This window comes from Zeus faber, assembly GCF_960531495.2.
Source record: "Zeus faber genome assembly, chromosome: 9".
NCBI classification, from domain to species: Eukaryota; Metazoa; Chordata; class Actinopteri; order Zeiformes; family Zeidae; genus Zeus; species Zeus faber.
This window is the reverse complement of record NC_137197.1, coordinates 17,690,125-17,715,466: the sequence shown is the minus strand read 5'-3', so window position 1 is coordinate 17,715,466 and position 25,342 is coordinate 17,690,125. Positions and strand designations below refer to the sequence as shown.

Sequence of the window (25,342 nt, the reverse complement as noted above, 5' to 3'; positions counted from 1 at the left end):
ATGACATTTAAATACATATAAATATATATACATACATATAAATATATATAACATTTTCAACTGCAACAAACAGAAGCATGAGCCAACCCCCCAAAACAATATGTGTTATTTAACAAAATACAATTGCATACAGGTTCCAAACGTAAATCATTTGATTTGAATTTGAAAATCAATTCACATATAAATGATGCTATATTTTTTTTGTTACAAAATGGGTAATAGATTAGTTAACCCAAAAGTAATACTGTTTATTTGCATTTAAAAAAAATTATGCAGATTGGAGGATTGTAGTTTTTCATTCATCTTTTTCCATTTGTATTTGTATTTATTTTGTATTGTATTCTGAATTGTCCAAAGTTCCTCCGCAAGGGGCAGTTTCGCCCGCGTCGTAATGATTGGTCAATAATAGTGCCAATCTGATCAAAATGGGCGCGTCGAGGCAAACCCTCGTTTTCTATTGGTCCACCGCGGGCTGTGGGCGGAACGAACGTTCCAGGCTTGGGCGTTGTAGGAAGTCGGTGTCGCTTGACGTCGGAACAAAACAGCCAGAGTTTAAAACAAAGCATTCATCCCGTTCTCCCTGTTAACATTGGTCAACACTGCCGTTGATATCAAGCGTCCCATCCCTATTTTCTACAGTTCTTTGTCGCTCCGAAGAACATATCTGTAAGTTACGCGCTAGTAAGTATGTTACCCAAATAGCGTAAGCTAACTGCGACGACTGCATCCAGCATGACTGATTAGCTTTATGTGACCGACTAACATTAGCTAGCCAGCATCACCCCTTCCCATGTGTACATCCACCAGGCAGCTGGCAAACTCTGTCAGTTAATTTATTTACAAACTGGTTCGACTTGCAAACGCGATATACTTGGAAGAAATTCCTCGGTTTGTCGATGTAATTGTCTCGGGGAGGTGGCTGTTGGTGAATTCATACAAAATGGAAATCAAGGGTCTATCTATTTGATCCGTCTATCTGAGAGAAATAGTTCATTTTTTACATATATACTGCAATGCACCATTACTGTTAAGTAAAAGGTAACATTTAAACAACATTCTGCCTGTTATTCCTAAACAGTGGAATGATATATCAATTCTATATCGTCCAGAACTACTATAAACATTTTCGCCTCTTCTTATACAAACTGTTATTCACAGAATAATGGACGGTGGAGTGACAGTCGTCACCAATCCCACGGTGAATGTGCGCCTGACCAGCACCATCAGCACCTTTGAACACAGTCGCAGATTCAACAGAGGTATCAGCATTGCGGAATTCAAGGTGAGTTCCAGTGATACAACCTCCGAAGGAATTCTTCATTTGTCTTTGACGGGTGGTTCGGTCAGAGACCTTGCCCGCATAATGTATACTGTGTGTATATTGTAATTCCGCGGTACAGGGGAAGCTGGAGATGGTCGTCGGAACCCAGGCCCCTTTCATGGATCTTGAGCTGTTTAGTGTGAGCGATAAGTTCCTGCAGAAACTAGATGACGACAACGCCTTGCTTGGTTCCTATCCTGTTGATGACGACTGCAGAATACATGTACGTGGATGTTCACTGGTAGACACTGGGGATGCACAGGTGCTGATTCTGGGTCCTAAACCTGTAAAGTCTTGACAGGAATTAAATGCAGAAAACTTTACAGTAAATAAAAACCTTGCAGATGAAAGAAAAAAACATTCAATGCAAACAACTTTATTATAACAAAATAGTTTTATCCATGGTTAATATTGCGTTAGCCATGAGTTTTGTAATAAATAGCTACTTATGAAAATGATGTGATGGAGGAATATAATCTTTTTTTGCAGGTTACTGACCGCAGTGGAGCTCAGCAAGGGGAGTTCAGTGACGTGTCCAAAGTGGAGAAGTTTGAAATCTCAGACAATGCTTATGATCAGAGAAAAGGTACAATCTTACTACTTTTGTGTAAGCTCCATCAAGTGGTTAGGTTTTGTCTTATATTTAATAGGGATGCAACAGTATGTGTCACGGATTTGGGGCCACGGTATGGTTGCAGTATCTTTATATTTAAGAAAAATAATTAAAAAAATGTAAAAAGTGTAAAAAAAAAAATTGTTTTATAGTAGTCTGCTACAAATAATTAGTGTAATGGTAGGGTCACAATACCAATGACGGGGCGCTGCAAAGCAACAGGCTACAATGCATTTCAAACGGAGTGTGGCTTCATCCGGGTGCAGGGGTGGAGTGACGACCGGTGATAAGCTCACAGCTTTCCGGCGAGAAGGAAAGTTGAGCAGGTTTCAACTTTATACAAATGAGTAGCGCCGGGCAATAGGAGTGTGTGTGTGTGTGTGTGTGTGTGTGTGTGTGTGTGTGTGTGTGTGTGTGTGTGTGTGTGTGTGTGTGTGTGTGTGTGTGTGTGTGTGTTTTTATATTTAAAAAATGTTTAACAAAAAAAATTGTACTATAGTAAGTTATTTTTGTGTAGAACAGGCATAAGCAGTATTTTTCCACACATAAATAATAATAGTAAAATAACTTATTGAAGTAAAACCTCACAGTCAGACCAGTGCTTGTGTGCCTTCGCTTTGTGAACCTGACGTGACAGTGGGTGCGCTCCTTTTCAGCCAGGGCACCTCCTTGCGAGGGAGGAGCATGGGCAATCTCTTACATTGAGGGGGAAATATTTTCCGGGGGCAGGAGACGGCATCTTAAATAAACAACACAACATAAAACTGTAAAATTTGACAAAAAAAAAGAACGGCTCATCACCCAGCAAGAATCCCTTCATTCATACAAAAGAGCCGTTCAAAAGAACCAGATCGTTTGTGAACGACCCGACACTACTTAGTGTGAGTGGAGAAGTTTGTAATAAAGAGCGATACAGCCATATCAGGGGCTTATTTTCCGACTGGACACCTTGATTGATTGCACTCTTAAAAAAAACAAAAAACATTTCTATTTATTTTTATCTTGTGCTTTTATTGAAAAGGCTGGCATAGCCCCACGCAGTTGGGAAAATAAAATAAAATAGACCTCTCACGCAAAAATAGAGAAATGCTGCACGGCCCCGTGTGGCTGACGTGGCTGTTGGAACTGCAACAATGGATTAAATAGGAAGCAGCACTTCAAGCACGCCGCACCACACCCATACGCTGCGCCAACGCGTCCAGTGGACTTCTACCGTTCACGTGTGTGTATTGAACCGTAGGGGGCGTACCGAACGGTTCGATAACATACCCTGTACCGTTGCATCCATAATATTTCAACAAATTACATTTGATTCACATAATTTATTCATGTGTCACATATATCTGCTTTTTTTCGCTTTGCTCATTGTTATGAAGGTACCATCATTCCTTTTGGACATGGTTCCTGTTACTATTCTGTTTGTTTTCGTATGCCATGGGATGTGAAAGTAGGCTGTAGACAATATTCTGAATATAGGTCATGAAGCCACCTACTGACCAACCATCCATCCCTCAGATTCCATGAGGTCCTTCTTGAAAAAGCAGCGAGTTGGTCGCTTCAATGATGAAGAAATGGCAAAGAAATCAGCTCAGCTGGCGGCTCGAGAAGCTGAGGAAAAGGAAGCCGCTGGAGCCATTGCAGTCGGCAACCGTTGCCAAGTGCGAGTCCCAGAGCAACCTCCAAGGATTGGCACCGTCATGTTTGTTGGTAAGTGCGTTTGAAACGAGCCCAGCCTTACTGTACTTGTCTGGAATTTTGATTTAAGTTGTGTTCAGGAATAACTCCCATTAGATCACCTATTTTTGTTGATCACACAAGGAGAATATCATATGATCACTGGTCTAATTCTAACAAAACACCATTTTAATAATCGAAAATCTAACTCTGATCAATAACCTCTACTGAACTACATTCGTAAAATACTAATTATTTGATATTTATACAGATTTGGTGACGGTGAAATTCCCGCCTCGTCACGACTGTGTCTATTGTTAAAATCCAACTAAAAAATAAGTTTTATTTTGAAATAATCTAATCTAACTATAAAGGATGGAGTCTATCTGTATGTATTATTTATGTATGTATGTATGTCCTTTGATTATCTCGACGACCGTTCATCCGATTAACTTCACACTTGGCGGGTGTATTGCTATTAACAAGCTTTTACAGCGAGCCAGCGGGGGGCGGTGCTTCAGGGCTCTGCAATTGAGTCACAAATAGTGTCGTGCCCGGGTGTATGACTTTAACCGGCGGTTTCGTCTTCCATTGTGGAACATAGGACTGAACAATGCCATTAAAATGTCTTAGAAATTCTTACATATGAATGGGCACGTATGAGTAATTGAAATGCCCTTTTTTTTTTATTTTTTTTTTATTTTTTTTCTGAATTTGGAATATTTAAATATTTTTCTTATCTCTACTTCAGTCGCACACTTGAGACGGGTGCTCCTATATTTCTTTCGATGACCCCTAAGGGTCGCAGGGCCAAGTTTGGGAATCCCTTGCAGTAAAGATCTAGATCTCTTCTCTCATCATGGTTCCAGGTACAACAGATTTCAAGCCGGGCTTTTGGGTGGGAGTGAAGTACGATGAGCCCCTTGGAAAACACGACGGGAGGTAGGCGTGCTGTGTTGGTGCTGTGCATACTTTTCATGATTTTACTCTTGACTCTTGATTTGACTCCGGTTTTCTTTCTCCCTCTTTTTGTGCAGCGTCAATGGGAAGCAATACTTTGAATGCGAGAACAAATATGGCGCATTTGTGAAGCCCTTGAATGTCACAGTGGGAGACTTTCCCGAAGAGGATTATGGTCTGGATGAGATGTAAACTAGGATGCAGTTGATAAGGGTGGAGGGGATTATGCCTTAACATTTCAACAATCCAGAGAAATACAGAGATTAAAAGCGGATTCTGTAACTGCAACTAATGCTATTATTTTGGTTTTATGTTGGTCCAGAAGGTTTAACTGGTACCCTAAAAGCTCTTTGAAAAGTTCATTATGCTTTGATTTTTATTGTCAATGCTATCAGTGCGGTGTTGATGGTAGGTTTTTAGCTCTCTTAGGGTCTATTTGAGTCTAAATACAAAAAGATGAAGAGGTTAACAAAGGTTTGATGAAGAAGAGTTGGGAAATATTTAGCTTTTGTTGCATGTTGCGTTCAGTTGGCATACTGAGGCTCTGGAGTACGTCCGTTTCATGTCCCTTCTCAAAGCTCAAGTGATGACGCTCTACTGAAATATTGTTTTTCGTAAGCGTTCATTTGACACTTGACTCATTTAATCAAACTCTTAAAGATGGATAGATATTGCAAATCTGTCATGCTTGCATCCACAGGAAATGCAGTCGTCTGATGTTTAAGAAGGCCTTGGGTGATAATTGAAGTCCTATTTCCACTATTAAAATTAACATGTTAGAACAGGTTAAATGAACATTTGGCTATGCAATTATTGTCTGAAGTTTGTGATCGGAAGTCAAATTGAATGACTTAATAATGAAACCAAAACAAAATGAAAATAAAGGTTGAGTTTCCATGTAATTTCAGGCCCTCTGTGGAGCCAAGAGGTTAATGTTTTGGAACCACTCCTTGCATTCCATGTACCCTCTTGTAATCTAATTCAGTTTAGCCTAATTTTGTTTTTTTAAATGTCTGAGGTCAGTGTCTGCATGGATCCAGGCATCACAGATATACAGTTGTCTCTATATAGGTCCAAATTAGGCAAGCTTACCTCTGAGCTTACTTCCCATGAAATGTAAAACTTTTTATTTTTTCAAAAGTTATAGTTCTTTTGAAATTTAAGATGTTTTTGTCCTTTGTTACTTTCCATGCAATTGAATTTTCGGACTGTATAAAGCTGATTGTATATAACTGTTTAGGAACACAGCAAGCTCCACTTGCATTGTTTTTTGTTAAAAAAAGCAAAGCTGTAATTGTGTTAGAACGATAGTCCAAGAACAACAAACAAATGTTAACATGCTTACAACTTAATACTGTGATTGTTTATGATCCAAATCATTGTTTTGAATGATCACCACCACCGGTTGGGCTAGCATTCATTTTGATAATCTAGCATTGTAAATTGGAAATTTGCATCGTATTGAGTCACAATCCATCACATCCTATATAAAGTATGGTGTAATGTAATTGTTTCAACTGTCTCTACCACCATGCCTGGATTTGACAAGGCTCTGTTAAAATTGTTAATGTTCTTATTGGTTGCTGTGCCTATTAGCTGTTCAAAATCACCAACTTGTAAGTAAGGACATTCTGTGCGTCTACATCCTGGTATTGGAAGTTAATAGTTGAGTTGTAACAAAAAGAGTGAAAATTAAGTTTTGGCAGATTATATTTTTGTGAATACACAATAAATGTCACTATCAGAAGATGGTCATTCTTGGGAGTGTCTTGAATGCTGTATTAAAACGCAAAATGTATGCAAAGAAGGAATAATGCTGATTTGGAGACCCATTCAACCTCCAAGCTGGGGGATATAGATTGAAGATTTGATTTTGTCTTACATACAGTCATACCAGTACGGTGTAGTGAAATAATAAAGGGCAAACTCCAAAGACAGCGAAATGAAGCAGGCAAATATATGTACTAGAAAGCAAAAAATATGTGCAGGGTAATATCCATTACCAAAATGTATGTACCATGGGTTTTTCATGGGATAAGAATAAATAAATAGAATAGAAATTATATTCCAATTGTAAATCAATTCTTATTTATTATGGTCACGGTTCATTTTGTCTTTATACTAATAAATACAAAATATATACAAAATAACATCACGTAAACAAACCGCATGTATTTTTCCGGTCGATTCTTGGTGTTTCGTCAATGGGTTTGCATAGAGGGCCCCGGGGTCACAGCGTGCAGGGAAATCGAACCGTGAGAAACCCACGTCATTATTCCATTCCATTATAGTCCGCCGTAGTCCGCTCTCGCGAGAACGACTGAGATTTCCCAACCGGCCGTGTGCGCGACTGAGACGGGGAAGATGGCGACGCAGGAGAGCGAAGCGGCTCGGGCGACAGTGAGCAACGGCGAGGTAAAGGTGAATGACATCGCGCGGGACGCCAACGCGTACGGCGTTCGATCGAAATGGAGGCGCGGGTGTTTCGCCCTCGGCCCCCGGCGCGCGGTCGTGCGGAGGTCTCGGGCGTTTCACGGCTTTCCACGCCGTGTTTCCGCGCTTACGTAGCCGCTGCGGTGCGGATGTCACACACACGCACGGCCTCGCCGGCGCAGTCCGGATTAAAAAAAAAAAACCCAACAAAAAAACAACAACCCAAAAAACACAAACGCAACACGGATGTTGTCAAACAGTTCGGTTAAATTTCAGTATCTACGTCGCTAAATTAGTGTGGTATTAATGTCTCTTCAACGTTTGGCCGCTGTCACGGTTGGACCCTAGCGTCGCATCCGAAAAAGTGCCAGTTCACGATGGCAGTGTCGATTTAAACAACCGCCTCATACCGAGAGACCCAACGTTATTATTATTATTATTATTATTATTTCCCAATCGTGGGTCGAGGTGTCACCGTTATCACGCAACGGCCCCGTCGCGATTATTTGAGCTGATCTCGACCTTTTTGGACAATCGTCACATTCGACAATCACGTGTTTTCCACCCGAATTCAGGGGGAGTTTGAATCCAGATCCAAACCGTTTTGTTCGATGCCTCAAACACGGTTCGATTTCGGTTCGTTTACGTCGGTGGCGTTCGGGGGAAATGGGCCGTCTCCCTGTATTTCTTTACGTGCCTCACAAGTGTTCGTACGTTGTTATTAAACTGTTATAAGCGTCAACCATGTGGCGTGAATGGGACAGAAGACAAACTGATGCGTAATCGACATTTGTATGAATTTGACCGTCAACTAAAATGTCAACATCGTGACAGCCCTAGTGGTGGCTCCTCTTTTATCACACTGAGATGAATGCCTCTAGGTTCATCTAGAGCAGGCTACTAGCCCATTTATAATTGTATATGTACTTATCTTCAGGGAATGCGTGTGTAATATAATAATAATAATAATAGCTATATTTGTATAGCACCTTTTGAAAACACAGTTTACAAAGTGCTTTAACAGATAAAATGAAAGCAGAGTGCTCAGATCATGAATTCTAAAGGCAAAACGACATTAAACAGGAACTCAATGTATTCATTCAATTGGAAAAAGACGATAAAGAGACAATAAGAAGCAGATTTTAAAAACAAATGTGGCCTCCGGCGCCGACGTTTGTTCAGTACATGATACAGCGTTTCAGCGGGCCACAGAACAGGCTCCAGGCACCGAATATTGGCTCGTCTGTGGAATATTTTTTCTCAATAGTTCACATACATGGGATATACCGGTAAATTCACTTTACCGCATTTCTCTCAAAAAAAGGCACATTTCTTAATCTGTAACACACACTCAGTCGTCATTTAATTCAGATGAACAACATTGTGTGTGCGCGCAGTCTCCTCCAAGACAGATAAGGGCTGTTTGTCGTCGCCTTGCCAGAGAGATGCAACACTGACAATGCCTTGCATGGAACATTTGGGCTAATGAGCAACCTGTCAAGGAAGTTAATTGTTAATCCTTGCTGAATGAATATGAAAAAGTGAATCATTGCTGTAGGTGTGACCAAATAGCTGGTCCATTGCCTGTTGTGCAGTGGTTATTGGTTTGATGGCTCCAAAAACAACTCTTTGTCTGTGACGACAGAATGGAATCCTGACTCTTCCTATTTTCTACCATTCGTAGCCTTGACTTTGTTCCCGTTTTCTACCAGGTCTTTTAAAGTGTAATCATGTGCTCTGCTTTATAGGTCATTACGGGACTGCTTTAACTGGTAGAACCTATTTTTGTTCGACCTGAATGTGTACAACTAGGTAATTGAAATATTTCACATCTGTTGGCAAATAAATGGAGGCTGAAATGTTCTCCACTGCAAAGCAAATGCATTGATGAAATAAGAGTTTCAGCTTTCTAAGGCTGGGCTACAAATATGAAAACTATTGCTTTTTACAATTGTGAGGCAGTGCTATTATATTAATGTATTTAGATTTTGAGCTTTGTCTGTTTAGATCTCAGCGTACCACTGGCCTCCCTTGTATTGTGGTATAGAGAGAGATGTTAGGTCCAGATAATACAAAAGTCTCATGACTTAGCGTGTGCTTGCCTATTGTGTCACTTGAATACAATGTGGCCCTACCACATGGGGTGGTGGTGGGGGGGCTTGTGTCATGGAATGGCTAAAGATTACAATCGCCTGTACCCCATTGAATTGGCATTCTTAAAATTGCAAATTGGTTTAATAGTACAACTAAACTGCATAGTGTCTCCTTTAGACATTTTCCTATTAAAATGCCCTCAGTGATTACACACTTTATTTATATAACACTTTCCAAAATATTTAAAGACACTATACACGGTGGACAAAATACAGAGAATACTCAGGGATAATAACAATGTAAAAAAAAAACAAAGGGCGATTGAAAGCCCTGTAGTCCAGCTCTGATGCTAGTTTCTGACCGTAGGCTGTGGAGATGAAAGAGGCCGGTGAGGTAGGTGGGGGCCAGGCTGTGGGGGGTTTCATAAGTATGAAGGAGAAGTTTTGAATCTGTTTATATTTCGGCAGACAGGGAGTCTGAAGGTTTTGGATAAAGGGGGTGATGTGGTCTCTGCTGCTCTCTAATGCTGAGAGAGCTGACAGCCTTGTTATGGATGCTCTGAAGTGAATTGAGGATTTTTGTGGATGAGCTTTAAGGGAGGGAGGGAGAGAGAGAGAGAGATCAAAACGTGTGGCAAGTTGCGAATGTGAGGGGTGGTGAATTTGGTGGAAAATATTTGGCCTGTTTGCAGTGCAGGCATAACTTTATTCCCAAGGTCAGGGGGGACAGAGTCACATCGGCGAGAGATTTGGTGGAGATGAAGAGTTCGTTTTCATCAGCATAGCAGCGGCACTGAAGGTGCCCAAGGTGTTCACCTTGGGTGAAAGGTACCACTGGCAGTTTGCGGTTGTTAATGTTCATCTAATGGTAAGACTGGAAACAAAACTCCGTGCATAATTGGGTTTTGGTTTGGGAAAGAAGTTCTGATCTGGATCGGGATTCTCATTTGTATTTGTCAGTTGAGACTGTCTCAGGGGGACGCTACTACATCCGGATTCCACACACACACATGAAAACAAACAGCACTTAACTGTTAACGGTTCTTTTGTGTTGTTCCTAGGGGATTCTGTTTCTGCAGCTCTGTACTAAATAATTTGGTATGAAATACAAATGTGTGTCATGATACCCCTAATTAAAAGCTGTGGGTAAAATATTAAAGGGGGGGGGGATACATTTGGTAGTGGATAGAATGCTCAAACAACCGACTCCTTGACGGCGACCTCATGTTCATGTTTTTTAATATCTCTGCACAGTCATTGCTTGAACATTTGTGTTTATTTTTGGACATGGCATGGCTTGAAATTGTGTTAAACAATGGGCAGGCAGAATGGGATCTATAGTACTTGTCCCACTCTATTGAACCATCTATGAAGCTTTTACGACCAAATAAGGCCCCTAATTACATTTCATGTTTCCAGTACTACAATATTATTAGTTTTGCTGGGGGAGGGGGTTGTGGTTTTCTTCTACTGGTTAGTTTATTTGTTTGACGGTCTCTGTTTTAATATTTGTGAGAACTGTGTCTCAAATAGTTCTCGATGAACTTCTGTAATATTTGTCAATTGATTTCCTCCAGGTCACAAAAAACATTGATTTGATTTTGTTGGTGTTCTGGATATTGATTCACACCGTGAATATTATGTGTGCCTCCACTTATCAATGTGAAATGCAGCGTAACCTAAAGTCCTGGGACATGCGGTTGTTTGGTCCACAGGATGCCCTTGTTCCCCAAACAGGTTTTTAGAGGGGCCTTTTCCAGTTAGTGTAATAACAAACATTATTTAACGTGTGTGTGTGTGTGTGTGTGTGTGTGTGTGTGTGTGTGTGTGTGTGCAGGTAAGTAGCAATGGAACTGCCACCGCAACAGATGGCCAGGCACTGCAGACGGCTGGGAACGAACCAGACCCTCAACCACCGCAACAGCAAGCACCTAATGCATGGCAGGTTATCAAAGGAGTCCTCTTCAGGTGTGTATCCTGCTTCACAGCAGCATGTTAGGCCTGCAATTTTGATCAAAGTCTGTCGCCCTCCCTTTTCCTTCCTGCCTCAACAATTGAACGCTCAAAAAGAAGAATGGCTGTCACACTACAATGCCTTTTTTCATGTTTGTTGTCTTTTCTAGACATCACTGCGTATTTGTCCAACTCTTTTCACTGAAAAGTGGTTCTTTCTGCTTTTCTGAAATTTGGAAACCATTTTGTACCGAAACATCAGTTCTTGTGACACATCTCTCGAAAACAGTTGACACTGTACATAAGTCCTGGAGCAACCTGGAGCTTGGATGAAAACTACATACGCTTTGTACACTTTTCAGCACTCGTTTGCTTGGATGAAAAGATCACTGTGCTAGGCCTATCCTAAGGCAATGCAGATAGGTTTAAGACCGGATATACTACTGTAGTTTGAACAGTGTGGGCTCATTTTATATTTCATCACAGTCTAGGTGTTAGAAACCTCGCATTCAAAATATTGTTTGTTGATGAAGGAAGGAAGGAAGGAAGGCAGGAACCTTGAAAGGACTCCTGTGTCCAGATTGGCTAGGCATGCTACAGGTCAGACATATCAGGGCAATCAGAACTGTGAAGCAGACATTTGACTAAAAGCTACAAATTAACCTCAAAATGGTGTAGTGTCATTTAAACATAGAGACATAAAGGTTAAACCATGGTGCCGTGGCCTACGTAGTCCGAGTCGTGTATGTTGAGGTTATTTTTATTCAGAGCAATTCATTCAATTATCCAGGTGCTCAGTTTAAGTGCTCCAAACTATGTAAGTAAAACATTCTAGACCAGGTCATACCACGAGTACACTGACGTATACACCGATCAGCCACAACATTAAAACCACTGACGTGTCGTGAACAACATTGCTCATCTTGTTACCATGGCACCTGTCAAAGGGTGGGGCCGACCTGCCAACCTGCATGCATTTTGTGTACCAACTACGCAATTCTTAGTCAAAATCTGCAGGTATGAAATGCCAGCTGAAACTACGCAAAAAAATAAAAAATAAAATTATATATATATATATATATATATTATTGTAATTTAATGAAGGCAATCAATACAAATTAGTACCGTACATTTATTGGGTATTTAAACTACAGCAGTCGGATTGGACCAGATGCTATGACCTGTGGCTCTGTGAGCCCTCCCTCTCCTCTCACTCAACATCCACTGATACGCAGCAGCATTGAGCGCTGTTTTATTATCTACCGAGGTGTAACGCTGCATTGATGAGGTCAAAATGGGAAATGGGAGAGTTATAATAAAGCACAAACATGTGACCGTGATGTTAACATATAAAACGCGAGATGCACCGATCGATCGGCCGGTGGCCGGAATTCGTCGGTTTTCACCGGTCGATCAGTGTCAAGTATATTTTCAGATTCTGTGCCGGTGAAATTTACACACTGATACAGTGCTCATGTACTGCATTAGTAAAAATGCTCCAATACTCAAACTCGATACCAACTTAATGTAACGTAGTTGATGCTCAAAAAAGAGAGCGAAAGAAAGAAAATGTCGGTTGTTTGGAGGTACCTCCAGGTAAACAAAGAAGATCAGATAAATTATTTATTTATTGCCTGATAATATTGTAACATTGTACAGACTGTTTCAACGCTGTCACAGCGGAGCGCTACTCGTGATGAAAAGTTTGACTCTTTTCTGAGACTCTGTTCTTGATGAGTCACTCAGTAAAACGAGCCGCTCCATTTGATTCAGTTGGTTTAATGCACGGTGAGCGAAGGATGACTTCCAGTGAATGAGAGTGAGAAGAGTCGGCCATTTATTTAATTTGTTAATTTTTTTTGTAATGATTGCATTTTATTTAAAAAGTACGAAATAAATATAATATAAATGTATATTTGCACTTAAAGTGAAAGAGACTTTCATTTGAAGTTTGAACTGGACATTTCAATGTCAGTTATAGGTTGTGTCCGAATAAAATTCAGTGAGAGTTACAGGTTGAATTATACTGAAACTTGGTGACGGTCCCATATTCTATTTTATTCGAACTCAGTGGCAGTTTCATGTTCTATTATTGTTCCATTGTGAATAATGAACAATAATAAACTGTCACAATCAGCAATGTCACTAGTGTGATAACTGAAAATTGCAGAGTTAGTCCATATGTGCAGCTGTCCAATCATGTGAGTGTGATCAGATCACATGATGTATTCGTCATTGACGAACAGTAGATCAGAAATCTGAATCAGCAGGTCTGAAAAAAAAAAGAAAAAAAGAAAAGGGAATCGGCCAAGAATTGCTATTGGTGCATCTCTAGTTGGTAAACATGTTCGGTAACTTTACGAGATGATGCGTTTCAAATGGTATATCCTAATGAGATTAGTTTGTATACTGTATGTAGTGAGCTGTAGTAGCTTGCATACGATGGGATTAGCCTCGTCACGAGACGGCTATGGTGTGAATAACTGATGGAGTCATTTAGCTGCAGTAACTCAAACGCCACGGAGACTCCCTGTTACACTGTTGTGGTACTCAAAATGTTTTCCCAAGGTTGGCAAGTCGGGTGGGATATATTCTACAGCAAGTGAACAGTCAGTTCTTGAAGTTGATGGGTTGGAAGCAGGAAAAATGGGCAAGCGTAAGGATCTAAGCCACTTTGACAAGGGCCAAATTGTGATGGCTAGACGACTGGGTCAGAGCATCTCCAAAACAGCAGGTCTTGTGGGGTGTTTCTCGTTTGCAGTGGTTAGTACCGACCAACAGTTGCCCAAGGAAGGATAACCGATAAACCGGTTCCAGGGTCATGGACGCCCAAGGCTCATTGATGCGTGTGGGGAGGGAAGTCTCATCCTTCTGGTTCAATCCCACAGAAGAACTACTGTAGCACAAATTGCTAAAAAGGTTAATACTGCTCTGATAGAAAGGTGCCAGAACACACAGTGCATCACAGCTTGCTGTGTATGAGGCTGCCACAGACCTGTCAAGAGTGCCCGTGTTGACCCCCGTCCACCGCCAAAAGTGCCTACAACGGGCAGGTGAGCGTCAGAACTGGACATGGAGCAAAGGAAGAAGGTGTCCTGGTCTGATGAATCATGTTTTCTTCTACGTCGTGTGGATGGTTGGGGTTAGAGCACGATCCCATCGAGCATCTGTGGGATGTGCTGTAACAACAAGCCCTATCAAAGGGGCCCCACCTTGCAACTTACACAACTTAAAGGATCTGTTGCTAATGTCTTGGTGCCAGAAACCACAGGACACCATCAGAGGTCTTGTGGAGTCCATGCGTCCACGGGTCAGAGCTAAGGGGGAGCTACACAGTATTAGTGGTTATTCAAGATTCAAGAGGTTTATTCGTCACATACTTTCATACATATATGCAGTGAAATGTGAATGCAGTGATTACACACTATGTCCTAGACTGAACACAGTAGCTACCTAAGAATTTCTACTTCACCAACTAACTGATTCCTAAAACGTAATGCAGTAAGTCGAATACTGTAGAATAAAATAAAAATATATAGAATAAAATAAGAACTCAAGGGCAATGCAGGGTAGCACCGAACAACCCAGAACAGTGACACAGTGTGCGGTACAGTATGCTACATACAGTACAGCAAGGTAGTGGAGCCTATGTGTGTGGCTCAGCGAGGACCCCTGGTGAGGTCAGCACTGACAATTCTTACGGCTCTTGGGAAAAAACTGTCTCAGCCTCTCTGTTCTCGCTGTGTGACTGCGGAGGCGCTTGCCTGACCGCAGCAGCTGGAACAGTCCGTTGTTGGGGTGGTGAGGATCGGTGAGGATCCTTGATGATCCTGCGGGCTCTGCTACTACACCTCCTGGTGTATAACTCCTGCAGGGAGGGGAGTGTAGTTCCAGTGGTACGTTCAGCTGAACCCACCACCCTCTGCAGGGCCCGCCTGTCCTGAGCCAGGCAGTGATGTTGCCTGTCAGGATACTCTCCACTGCTCCACAGTAGAAGGACTTGAGGATCCTCACCTAGACCCGGAATTTCCTCAGTTGCCTGAGGTGGTAAAGACGCTGCCTCGCATTTCTCACCAGAGTGTCTGTTTGTAAAGTCCATGTTAAATCCTCTGTGATGTGGACTCCCAGGTACTTGAAGCTGCTCACCCTGTCGACAGAAGTCCCATTAATCACCAAGGGCGCGTGCGTCCTCGGTTGTAATCCACGCCTAAAGTCCAGCTCCTTAGTTTTGCTGACGTTCAGGTGGAGGCTGTTGTCCTGGCACCGGAGTGACAGGTCAGCCACCTCCTCGCGGTAGGCATTCTCATCGCCGTCGGTGATCAGGCCCACGACAACGGTGTCGTCAGCAAGCGATGATGTTGTTGGAGCTGGACCTGGCCACACAGTCATGTGTGTACAGGGAGTACACTAGGGGGCTGAGGACGCAGCCCTGGGGGGGATCCTGTGTTCAGAGTGAGGGAGCTTGACATGTGCTTCCCCACCCTAACCGGGCTGAGAGGAAGTCCAGGATCCAGGCACACATCGGAGTGTTCAGTCCAAGCTCCTTCAGCTTGACAGCCAGTCTGGTGGGGACTATGGTATTGAAAGCTTAACTATAATGGATGAACAGCAATCTCACATGGGCCCCCTTCCGGCCATCCAGGTGTGTGAGCATGGTGTGCAGTACCTGGGAGACGGCGTCATCCGTGGATCTGTTCTGCTGGTACGCGTACTGCAACGGGTCCCAGGTGCTGGGGAGGGAGGCGCAGATATAATCCTTAATCAGCCTCTCGAAACACTTCATGACCACCGAGGCAAGGGCCACTGGGCGGTAGTCATTCAGGCAGGCTGGAGAGGCGATCTTCGGGACAGGAACGACGGTGGACCTCTTGAAGCAGGGCGGGACCACTGATTCAGTCAGGGAGATGTTGAATATTGTTGTGAACACCGGGGCTAGCTGGTTAGCACAGGTCTTCAGTACTCGCCCAGATATGCCATCTGGGCCCGCAGCTTTCCTGGTGTTCACCCGCATCAGAGCCCCCCTGACGTCATGCTCTGACACTGAGAGTGCGCGCTCATCCCCAGCCGTGAAACTCCAATTCGCTGGCGAGCTAGTGGTGCTGTTGCCAGACTCAAACCGATTATAAAAGGAGTTCAGTTTTGGCGAAGCGAGGCGTCCACACTCGTGGCTGGGGAGGAGCTGCTCTTGTAGTTTGTTATAGTCTGCAGCCCCCTGCCACAAGCGAGCAGTGGTGGTTTTAATGTTGTGTCTTATCGGTGTATACCTCTGTTATATTTATTTTTTTATTGGTTTACTTGGTTACTTGGTTTACTCTACTTGGTTTACTTCACCAAAATGTTCTGTTTTCATTTTTTCTTTTAATTATTAGAAGTGCTTGATTTCAGCCATGTCTTTTCATGACTATATATAATTATCTCAGGTGAGCTGTCAGATTTGCTTTGGCTAATGTATTGTTGGAGGTTAATTAGTGCCAAGAGAGATAGTTACTAGCTAACCTGGATGCGAGGCTTAAAAGGATGAAGGCGAATGTTGTAACATACTACATAGTTCAATGAATTAAACAACAGAGGAATGAAAACTGAAGTAAAAAAAAAAAAGTCCGTAATTTGGTAAGTGCTACAAGTTTTAAGTTATTATTATTTTAGCTAATGTATAATGTTGAGAAAGTCCTCTGTCATCACTATCGATGCAAACTTTTTTCTTTCTTTCATCCATTCAACCTTTATTTGATCTCAAATAATTGAGGGCATGCCCTCATTTACAATGATGACGAGAATACATCAGAATAAATATCGGGATAAATGCACAAAAAAAACAAACCAAAACCACTCTACAGACCAAACAATGTTATTATGTTATTAAAAAAACAAACCAAACTACAAGTTGAAAGCTGAATAACACGGATCCTCTTGCGTGCTTCCTTGTCCAAAATGTATTTTAATACATGCCACTGGCTTTCTTATTCCTCTAACCTAAGACATCAGATGTTTCACAAGAGGCATTTGTGATTTAGCTCAGGTGTTAGCGTTTGATCAGATTAGGCTCATTCTATCGACCGACTACAACCGTTACACACACAGATCGCATCAAAACACTCAAAACAAACAAGATACTGTCTTGTGTTTTTATGTTTACCACTTTGTGTGTGTCAAGCAAGCAAAGTTCTATTTCTATATCTATCTTCTCTGTCCTCATATCCTGCTTGTTTCCTTCTCCAGGATCTTCATAATCTGGGCCATCAGTAGCTGGTTCCGTCGAGGGCCTTCCACTCCTGACCCCACCACCCCAGCAGGGGCCCCCAGGGTGCCCAGCCGAAACCTCTTCCCCAAAGACACCCTGATGGTACCATTGCCTTTTTATCTCATAATATTAAAACAAACATTTAGTTTTAGTCCTCAAGAGAATAGTATTCTGGGGTATTTCTCTGGTGGCCTGACTGATGTAGATAATACTGAAATAAACAAAGAGACCTCGGCGTCTTATTAGATTCGTCTTCCTTCCTTTTAATTTCAAATTTTAATCCTGTCCAGACCGCGTTTTTGTTTATTTCATTTGGCTCATTGCACTAACAAATATCATCTTGCTTGCAATAACTGTTAGGCCGGGTGTATTATACGGTTTTTGTTTTCTTTAATGCAAGAACTCAATGGACATGGAGCTCTAAAAGTATTTAAGACAGCAGCACAATGTCTGGCTTGCCTGCATTCCCTCTCTCTCTCTCTCTCTCTCTCTCTCTCTCTCTCTCTCTCTCTCTCTCTCCTGAGGCCATAATGCTTCTCCTCACTCTTCCTCCAGGACTTGTACGTGTACATATCACAGGAGGAGGTGTTCTCTGACTTCAACAACACCGAGTCCCTGTTCTGGTTCCACAGGGACCTGGTCTATGGAGACTGGAGCACCGGGGAGAGCGGGGATGGCTGCTACGAGCACTATAAGGAGATGGACATCCCACAGGTGGAGCATGCACCCATCCACAGTTTTTTTCCGTTGTGATCCTGATTGATTCCGATTCCAAGCTCTTTTTTCTTCTTATTGTTGTTGTTGGTATTATGTGTAAGGTTACATGAGGCTGTAGTGAACCACGCAGCACTTTTTATTAAAAGAGCAAAGAAAATCGAAACTAAAATCCATTACATTTTAATGTATTCCAAAATAATTTATTTGAACTGTGTGTTACATAGGATTCAGATACTTCATATTTCACCTTCACATACAAAAAGGTTTTCAAAGTTATTATTTGAGGGAAGAAAAAAAAAAAGAAAGATCAAAACCTGGACCTTTGGTTTGTACATCAGCGCCACCGTCATATTGGACCGGTTGTGGAGTAGGAAAACATGAACCGTTGAATAGAAAAACGACTCATTGAAGTCGATGTAAACGTTATAGTGGTTTTTTATCCAGGAAACCCGTGGCTCCCCCGTTGACTTTGGATGCAGCTTTTATTTATTTTTTATCGGACACAAATCTCTGGTCAAGGAGAGGGGGACATGATAAATATTAACTGGAGTAAAGTGTTTAGGAGGCAGCAGTCGGTGTGAAGTCCAAGTGAAGACAATTTCAATGGTCGTGATATTGACCAAATGATGTTGAAATTGTTGTGACTACTTTTCATATTTTAAAAAGGTGTAAAGCCTTTAGTTTGAGGGATTTATGTGAAAGTATGAACCAGGCCCATTTCCTGTAATGCTAATTTCTTATCCTAGGTCACTAGTAGAAATTAATCCCATTTTTTATTACCCATCAAGCCTAGATATCTGCCAATTTCCTGGTGAACTTGCAACCCCCACTACACCTTTCCTTATCTGGAATGAACAATCTGGAGGCTGAAAATAATCAGATTGGTTAATATTTAACTGATATGGTCATTATGACCCAAAGCGTGAGTTAGGAATGTACTCAAACTGGAAAATTCACACGAATTGCAGAAAACACGATCATTGCAGAAAGATCAAATGAATGTCAATGTATTTTTAGTAACGATGATTTGGACCAAAATGACGAGACAGCTGAGACCATATACAGAGCAGATGTATACAATGATTTTTATTTTTATTATTTTTATTTATTTATTTTTTTTACAAAAGTGCAATTTTTGCTCTGGGAAAGAGGATTTATAAAGACTCTCAAAAGCTTCTCCCTGGTTGTTGACTTTACAGAAGGTGCTGCAGAATGGCTCCCTCTACATACATGTCTATTTCACTAAAAGTGGATTTCACCCAGACCCCAAACGCAAAGGACAATATCGTAGACTGGCAACAGTTCACGCGTCTCGAAGTAAGTAAACAAAGGCTTGGCTCCGTGTTTTTACACGTGCACATCTGCTAGTGAAAAGTCAGTGTTGATGTTGACCTTCTGATTAATTACCTTTTTCAGTGCTGAACAAATTCAAACGCAGAAAGTTCCTGAAGACTAAGAATCTACTGACAGGAGAGACGGAAGCGGATCCAGAAATTATCAAAGTTAGTCTGTTTTTTGTTTTTTTTGGTATAGCATGTTTCTCCAACCAAAAACAATGACTTGGTGATTTTGGTTGGTCTTGGTTTTTTCTTTTCTTTTTTTTCTCCATTTTAAACTGAATCTCAACTTCTCTCCTGTGCTTTTAGCTCTGCTGTGCTTCTGTCTAATTGAGCTTCTCTCTTCATAGCGTGCCGAGAGCCACGGACCTGTAGAGATAATCTCCCACTGGCACCCAAACCTCACCATCAACATGGTGGACGACCACACGGCCTGGGTCAAGGGCTCCGTTCCCCCTCCATTGGATCAACGTACGATATCCAGACTCAAACCCCTCTACAATGAATAGGCTCCATTTCTTATTTCTTATTTATTTTTTACTTAACTCTCTGTATTGCTTGGCTCCTGCTGCCTCTCTATTCAGACTTTTTTTTTTTTCCTTTTTCCCCCCCAATTCTGTCCATAGATGTCAAATTTGATGCGGTCAGTGGCGACTACTACCCCATTGTGTACTTTAATGACTACTGGAACCTCCAGAAGGATTACTACGCCATCAACGACACCCTGGAGAACCTCGCCCTGCGCCTCTCCTTCTGCCCGCTGTCCCTGTGGCGCTGGCAGCTCTACGCCGCCCAGAACGCCCGCTCGCCGTGGAACTTCCTGCCAGAGGACACGTACGAGCAGTCCGACGAGGATCAGGACTCTGTGAAGGTCGGTCGGTTTGGGCTCAGATCACGGACGAGAGCTGGGAATTCAATTTTTAAGAAGACGCATTTAAATCGGAGATTGTTGCTGTCCCCCCCCCTTGTCTCTGTAGGTGGCCCTTCTGGAGACCAACCCCTACCTCCTGGGAGTGACCATCGTTGTGTCCATTGTTCACAGTATCTTTGAGTTCCTGGCCTTCAAGAATGGTAGGTTTACAACAGTATATGTACATGTATCACCTCACTATGCCTTCACTACACCTTCTTTCTGATCAACATAAGATTTTTTATTTTTTTAATACTGACATCTCTGCCTGCTTTGTCATAATATCCACATTACTAATGTTTCTCTTATGCGTAAATATCTTATGAAAGCATAATAGTCATCCTCAGAATAGCATCAAATTCTATCAATATCGTCCAGCCCTTGGTCCAGCTGCTCCTGGCCGATTACACTTTGAGTCAAAGTTTTGGAAGGCAGCTTCATGAAATGTTAAATGCACTGGGAGCGTTTGAAAAGACGCGCACCGCTCCGTGTGCGCCTCTCAGTCTGTATTTGGGTCAGCCCACCCCAACTTCCCGTCTACCTCCCCTTGTTCAGATATCCAGTTCTGGAACAGCCGCCAGTCGCTGGAAGGCTTGTCGGTGCGCTCCATCATCTTCGGGGTGTTTCAGTCTCTGATCGTCCTGCTCTACATCCTGGACAACGAGACCAACTTCGTGGTGCAGGTCAGCGTCTTCATCGGCCTTCTCATCGACTTCTGGAAGATCACCAAGGTCATGGACGTTCGAGTAAGTCACAGCACCCCCTGTTTTTTGTTTTTTTTATTAGTTTTATTGGCCTCCCTCCCCCCCTCATTCTTGTTTTATAACAGCTACACGTCCATTGGTTTATTGTGACAGTTTCCTAACTAATTTCTCTCCTACAGTTGGACAGAGAGAACAAAATCAGTGGGATATTTCCACGATTGGTTTTCAAGGACAAGTCCACATATGTTCAGTCCTCCACCAAAATCTACGACGACGTAAGTCAAAGCACCTGCAGCACGCCATTAAAGCCAAACGCAACAATGTTATTCAACTTACAACGTGAGTTTAGCAGCGTCTTCCATATTAGATCCGATCACCATTCTAGGGCACCAACTATTACTTTTTTATTGTAGTACAAAGTATTGTGATTTGATAGTACAATTTACTGGAATTTCTGTTAACAGTTCTCATAAGCCGACCTTTCAAAACCGTTAACTCACTCTTCCAAAGATTGATCAGCTTTTCCAAGTTGTACTTCAGGCTCAACACATTGTAGACACTTAGCTGCAACAATAAACACTTACACAAAGAAACAAATATCAATTCAGGAGTCAGTGAGACTTTTAGTCTGAAGTAGAATAGCAATATAAATGAACACTTTTTCTTCAAAATTTTGCAATAACGACAAATTCTAAAGGTGTCAATGACAATGTATTTTTGTTAGTCAAGAATTTCTGGTTAAAATTTGTCCTAAAAGCTGTAGGAGTATCTGTTCTGCGCAGGGATAGAATTTGAAGATTTTGTTTCTCTTCTGTGAATTACTATGTGCAAGAAACAAAATGCGGCTGTATGTATGAAAGAAATAATACAAGGATACCGCAAAAGACACACATTTTATTGTTAACTCATTTATTACCTTTGAATTGTATTAACATTTACTGATGAATGAAGACATTTGAACAGGTTTCCTTTTTTTTTTTTTTTTTTGGTCCTCTATTCAGATGGCGTTCAAGTACCTGTCCTGGTTGCTCTACCCTCTTTTCGGCTGCTATGCTGTGTACAGTTTATTGTATGTAGAGCACAAAGGATGGTACTCATGGGTGCTCAGCATGCTGTACGGCTTCTTGTTAACCTTTGGTAAGTAACACATGATTTATGGAGCTCTTGTTTTTAAATGTCTGTTTATTGGTTCTCATGTAATATACACTGTCGGATATACACTGAATACACAGGTGTCCTGGACATGCAGACCTGCTATCGCTGTCAGTTTAAAGTAAACGTCAGTGACTTTGGGGCTAGTTAGGCATGGACAGCAAATGGTTCAACTTTGCTGGTTATCCATCTTGTTGACAATAAACATTCCTATAGTGCCCCGTCACTACATGCACACTGAAGTTAACAACATATTTGTAATATCCGATTTGAATAAAGCCAAGAGCAAATTCCCATTTATAGACCCACAATTAATTGATTATATTCTACAAATAGTTACAGCAGCCACCCTTTGGAGCGATGATGATTGACATGCTGTTCACGCTAACCCAAATGAAAGAGGGGGGGGGGGGGGAGTTTTTTATATTCTCGGATGGGCAGAAAAAAAACCCAGGAATAGTGAAATTTCCAGGAAATTCTCTGCTAAATTACGCAATTTAAAGAATGTATACGTCACTTCTCAACCGGACTTTACTACTGTTGAATGTTTCAGAATTGAAATAATGCTTATTTGTGTAAATACATCACTCACAATATCATCTTGTTCTGGTTATTCACCTTATTCTGATTTAAGTGCATGTTATGCTGTGTTTTTTCTAAATTATTATTATTATTATCTTTTTTGTATTTTATCTGGTCCTCCCCTGCGTTTTAGGTTTCATCACAATGACGCCACAGCTGTTCATCAACTACAAGATGAAGTCTGTAGCGCACCTCCCATGGAGGATGCTCACCTACAAGGCGCTCAACACCTTCATTGATGACCTTTTCGCCTTTGTCATCAAGATGCCCATGATGTACAGAATAGGATGCCTTAGAGATGGTGCGTCTCCGCTACTTACCCGCTTCTGTTGAAATACAGTGAGATTTCCACAAAAGTAAATGCAATGGCTGATCATATAGGTTTTTACATCAGGCGATCTCTTGTTTTCTCGCACGCAGATGTGGTGTTCTTCATTTACCTGTATCAGCGCTGGATCTACCGGGTTGACCCAAACAGAGTCAACGAGTTTGGTACGAGCGGAGTGGACGTTTCCAAGGACAGCTCGGTGCAGGGAGACGCCGCTTCTAGCACAACGCCAGCCATCACAGACAAAGCAGAGGGGGAGAAGAAGAATGATTAACTGAGACCCCCACTGCCCCTATCTGCCTCGCTGCCCTCACTCCTGGGGCAGAGAGGACTTGTCCAAACCTGGCGGGGTCGACTGTCCGTTTTGCCGGGAAAGGGAGTCATTGTTTTTCTGTCATGGACGTTGCTACACAAAAAAAACAAAAAAAAAACCAACCAAAAAAAAAACCCATTTAAACTCTTATTTCTGTGTGGGGATCTGCAGCCAATCGTTCAAGGCTGACTTGGTTTAAAAAAAAAAAAAAAAAAAAAATGATGTTCCCAACCAAACTCCCTCATCCTCTCATTTTAACGGTTCAAGTGAAGTTAAATAAAACGTGATGTACTGTATTCTATATGATTTTGAGAGGGTTACAATAAAGCCTTGACGCATGGGTTGAGAGGGGAACACATCGCAGTACCACCACATTTTCTTTATTTTTTTCTTCTTTTTTTTAATAACAGGAAAAAAACTAAAGTCCAAGTGTAACCTTTCATTTGTAGATTTTATTTTATTTTTTGTGCAGTTTTCTCTTCATTCCATGTGCGCATCAAGTTTCAAGTGACTTGGAAACCGGAGAGAAGTGGCAGAAGAAACTGGGAAGGGCCATAATTGAGGTCTGTAAGAGGTGTGACTGGAACCAAGATGGACGACTCCGTCTAAACACTCCCCACAACAGTGACTGCTTCCCTCAATTTTAAACTAATGGTTGATGTTCCAAACTTGAACGTAAAAAAAGTAAATAGCCTTGTTGGTATTAATATAAATATATTAATATTGTCAATGGGTTTTTTGTTTGTTTCATTTTCGGTCACTTATGTGTGTCCCAAAAACTGTAGCGTCTCAGCTTGTCATGTTATTAATGATGTCAAAATGTCTAGCAATAGCTAAATTGGAGCCCCTCCCTCCTCCCTGGATTTCCAATATTTTTATTTTTCAGCTAATTCACATTCTGAACCGAAATGCATCGCGGACGCTCATTCTGGTTAGGGACGTTTTGGAAGAATAACATTGTCTATAGTTTTTATTTTGGGTGCGGTAACTTCTTGAAGTTAAGACGACTCCATGTTGGTACATATTAAAATTTAAACACTCATGTTTATAGTAAAACATAAGCGTGATTTAAAATGTCTGTGCTTCCTTTTTTGGAGGGGGGTGGGGGGGAGATTGTTCGAGGGTCCTGGATGGTTTAGTTCTTATTTCCAACTGATGAGATTCTTGTGTTACCGCTAGATGGCAGTGTTTCCTTGATCACTAGCAACAACGCATTTATTAAGTGGCGACCCAAATAGAACACTCGTGAACTCGTTAATACTACGTAATAAATAAATATACACTTTACTGATGAAACTACAATTAACTTGGTCGTGCACTGGAATTGTCTAACGAAACACAGGAAGTTTCTGGAGATGTGGCGAGAGTCCGGGCATGACGCAACCCGAAGAAACAACACAGTTACGTTTCCACTTGAGGATATTTTAACCTTTTTTTTATACTTGGACACTGACACGGTAATAACAATCTTAACGTGTTTATTTAATATATTTATATATACACGGAAATTGTTTTTGGCATAAAAAAATGTGTAAAATAAAAATAAGGAAAATATAAGCGAAATTTGGCTGCTGGAGTTGGATGTCTGTTGGCATTGTATATGATCTAATATTCATAATTATATTAACAAAATGTATACATATTTATACGCTAATTGCATGTATAAAAAATGATGAGTAACTTTATGATTACGATGTATTACCAAACTATATAAGATTTTAGTTTTGGAATACAATCCTAATTTGCCTGACAAAACAACCGAAAGTAAGAACAAACACAAGTGACAATCTGAGAAGATGAAAACATAAAAATGTCAACCTTACTATTTATTATTGTCACGTTTGTCATCGACAGGTGTCAAGGTACTCGACCCTCCGGTGGTGACGTCATGGGGAATGCCACACGCCGTCCAATCCTTCAACCTGGTGATGAAAGGTTCGAGTCCCTTTTTGAGACTCGCTTCCTGGCGAGTGACTCGGTGAAACGAGTCGTACGTTTATTTTTTTGTTTA

The 25,342-nt window shown here is 41.5% G+C and overlaps 2 protein-coding genes across 4 annotated transcripts; both read left to right on the top strand.

Annotated features, from left to right (window-relative positions):
• The first annotated feature begins 515 nt into the window (after window positions 1-515).
• tbcb (tubulin folding cofactor B) lies at window positions 516-6,319 on the top strand. 2 transcript variants are annotated; one of them, XM_080006876.1, is made up of 7 exons: window positions 516-666; window positions 1,159-1,282; window positions 1,401-1,544; window positions 1,811-1,907; window positions 3,450-3,641; window positions 4,478-4,550; window positions 4,646-6,319. In XM_080006876.1, exons 2-7 carry the CDS (start codon window positions 1,163-1,165, stop codon window positions 4,758-4,760), a joined length of 741 nt encoding a protein of 246 aa, XP_079863002.1. In that variant the 5' UTR covers window positions 516-666; window positions 1,159-1,162; the 3' UTR covers window positions 4,761-6,319. The 2 variants fall into 2 exon arrangements, with proteins under 2 accessions (XP_079863002.1, XP_079863003.1); XM_080006877.1 differs by having other exon boundaries at window positions 516-681.
• A 603-nt stretch (window positions 6,320-6,922) lies between these two features.
• Window positions 6,923-24,392, top strand: clptm1 (CLPTM1 regulator of GABA type A receptor forward trafficking). 2 transcript variants are annotated; one of them, XM_080006964.1, is made up of 14 exons: window positions 6,923-6,983; window positions 10,932-11,062; window positions 17,267-17,390; window positions 17,844-18,002; window positions 19,205-19,322; window positions 19,422-19,507; window positions 19,693-19,813; window positions 19,969-20,213; window positions 20,320-20,413; window positions 20,808-20,998; window positions 21,136-21,231; window positions 21,958-22,093; window positions 22,824-22,991; window positions 23,111-24,392. In XM_080006964.1, the coding sequence occupies exons 1-14, from the start codon at window positions 6,933-6,935 to the stop codon at window positions 23,290-23,292; spliced, it is 1,902 nt and encodes a 633-aa protein (XP_079863090.1). In that variant the 5' UTR covers window positions 6,923-6,932; the 3' UTR covers window positions 23,293-24,392. The 2 variants fall into 2 exon arrangements, with proteins under 2 accessions (XP_079863090.1, XP_079863089.1); XM_080006963.1 differs by having other exon boundaries at window positions 6,932-6,989.
• The last annotated feature ends 950 nt before the right edge of the window (window positions 24,393-25,342 follow it).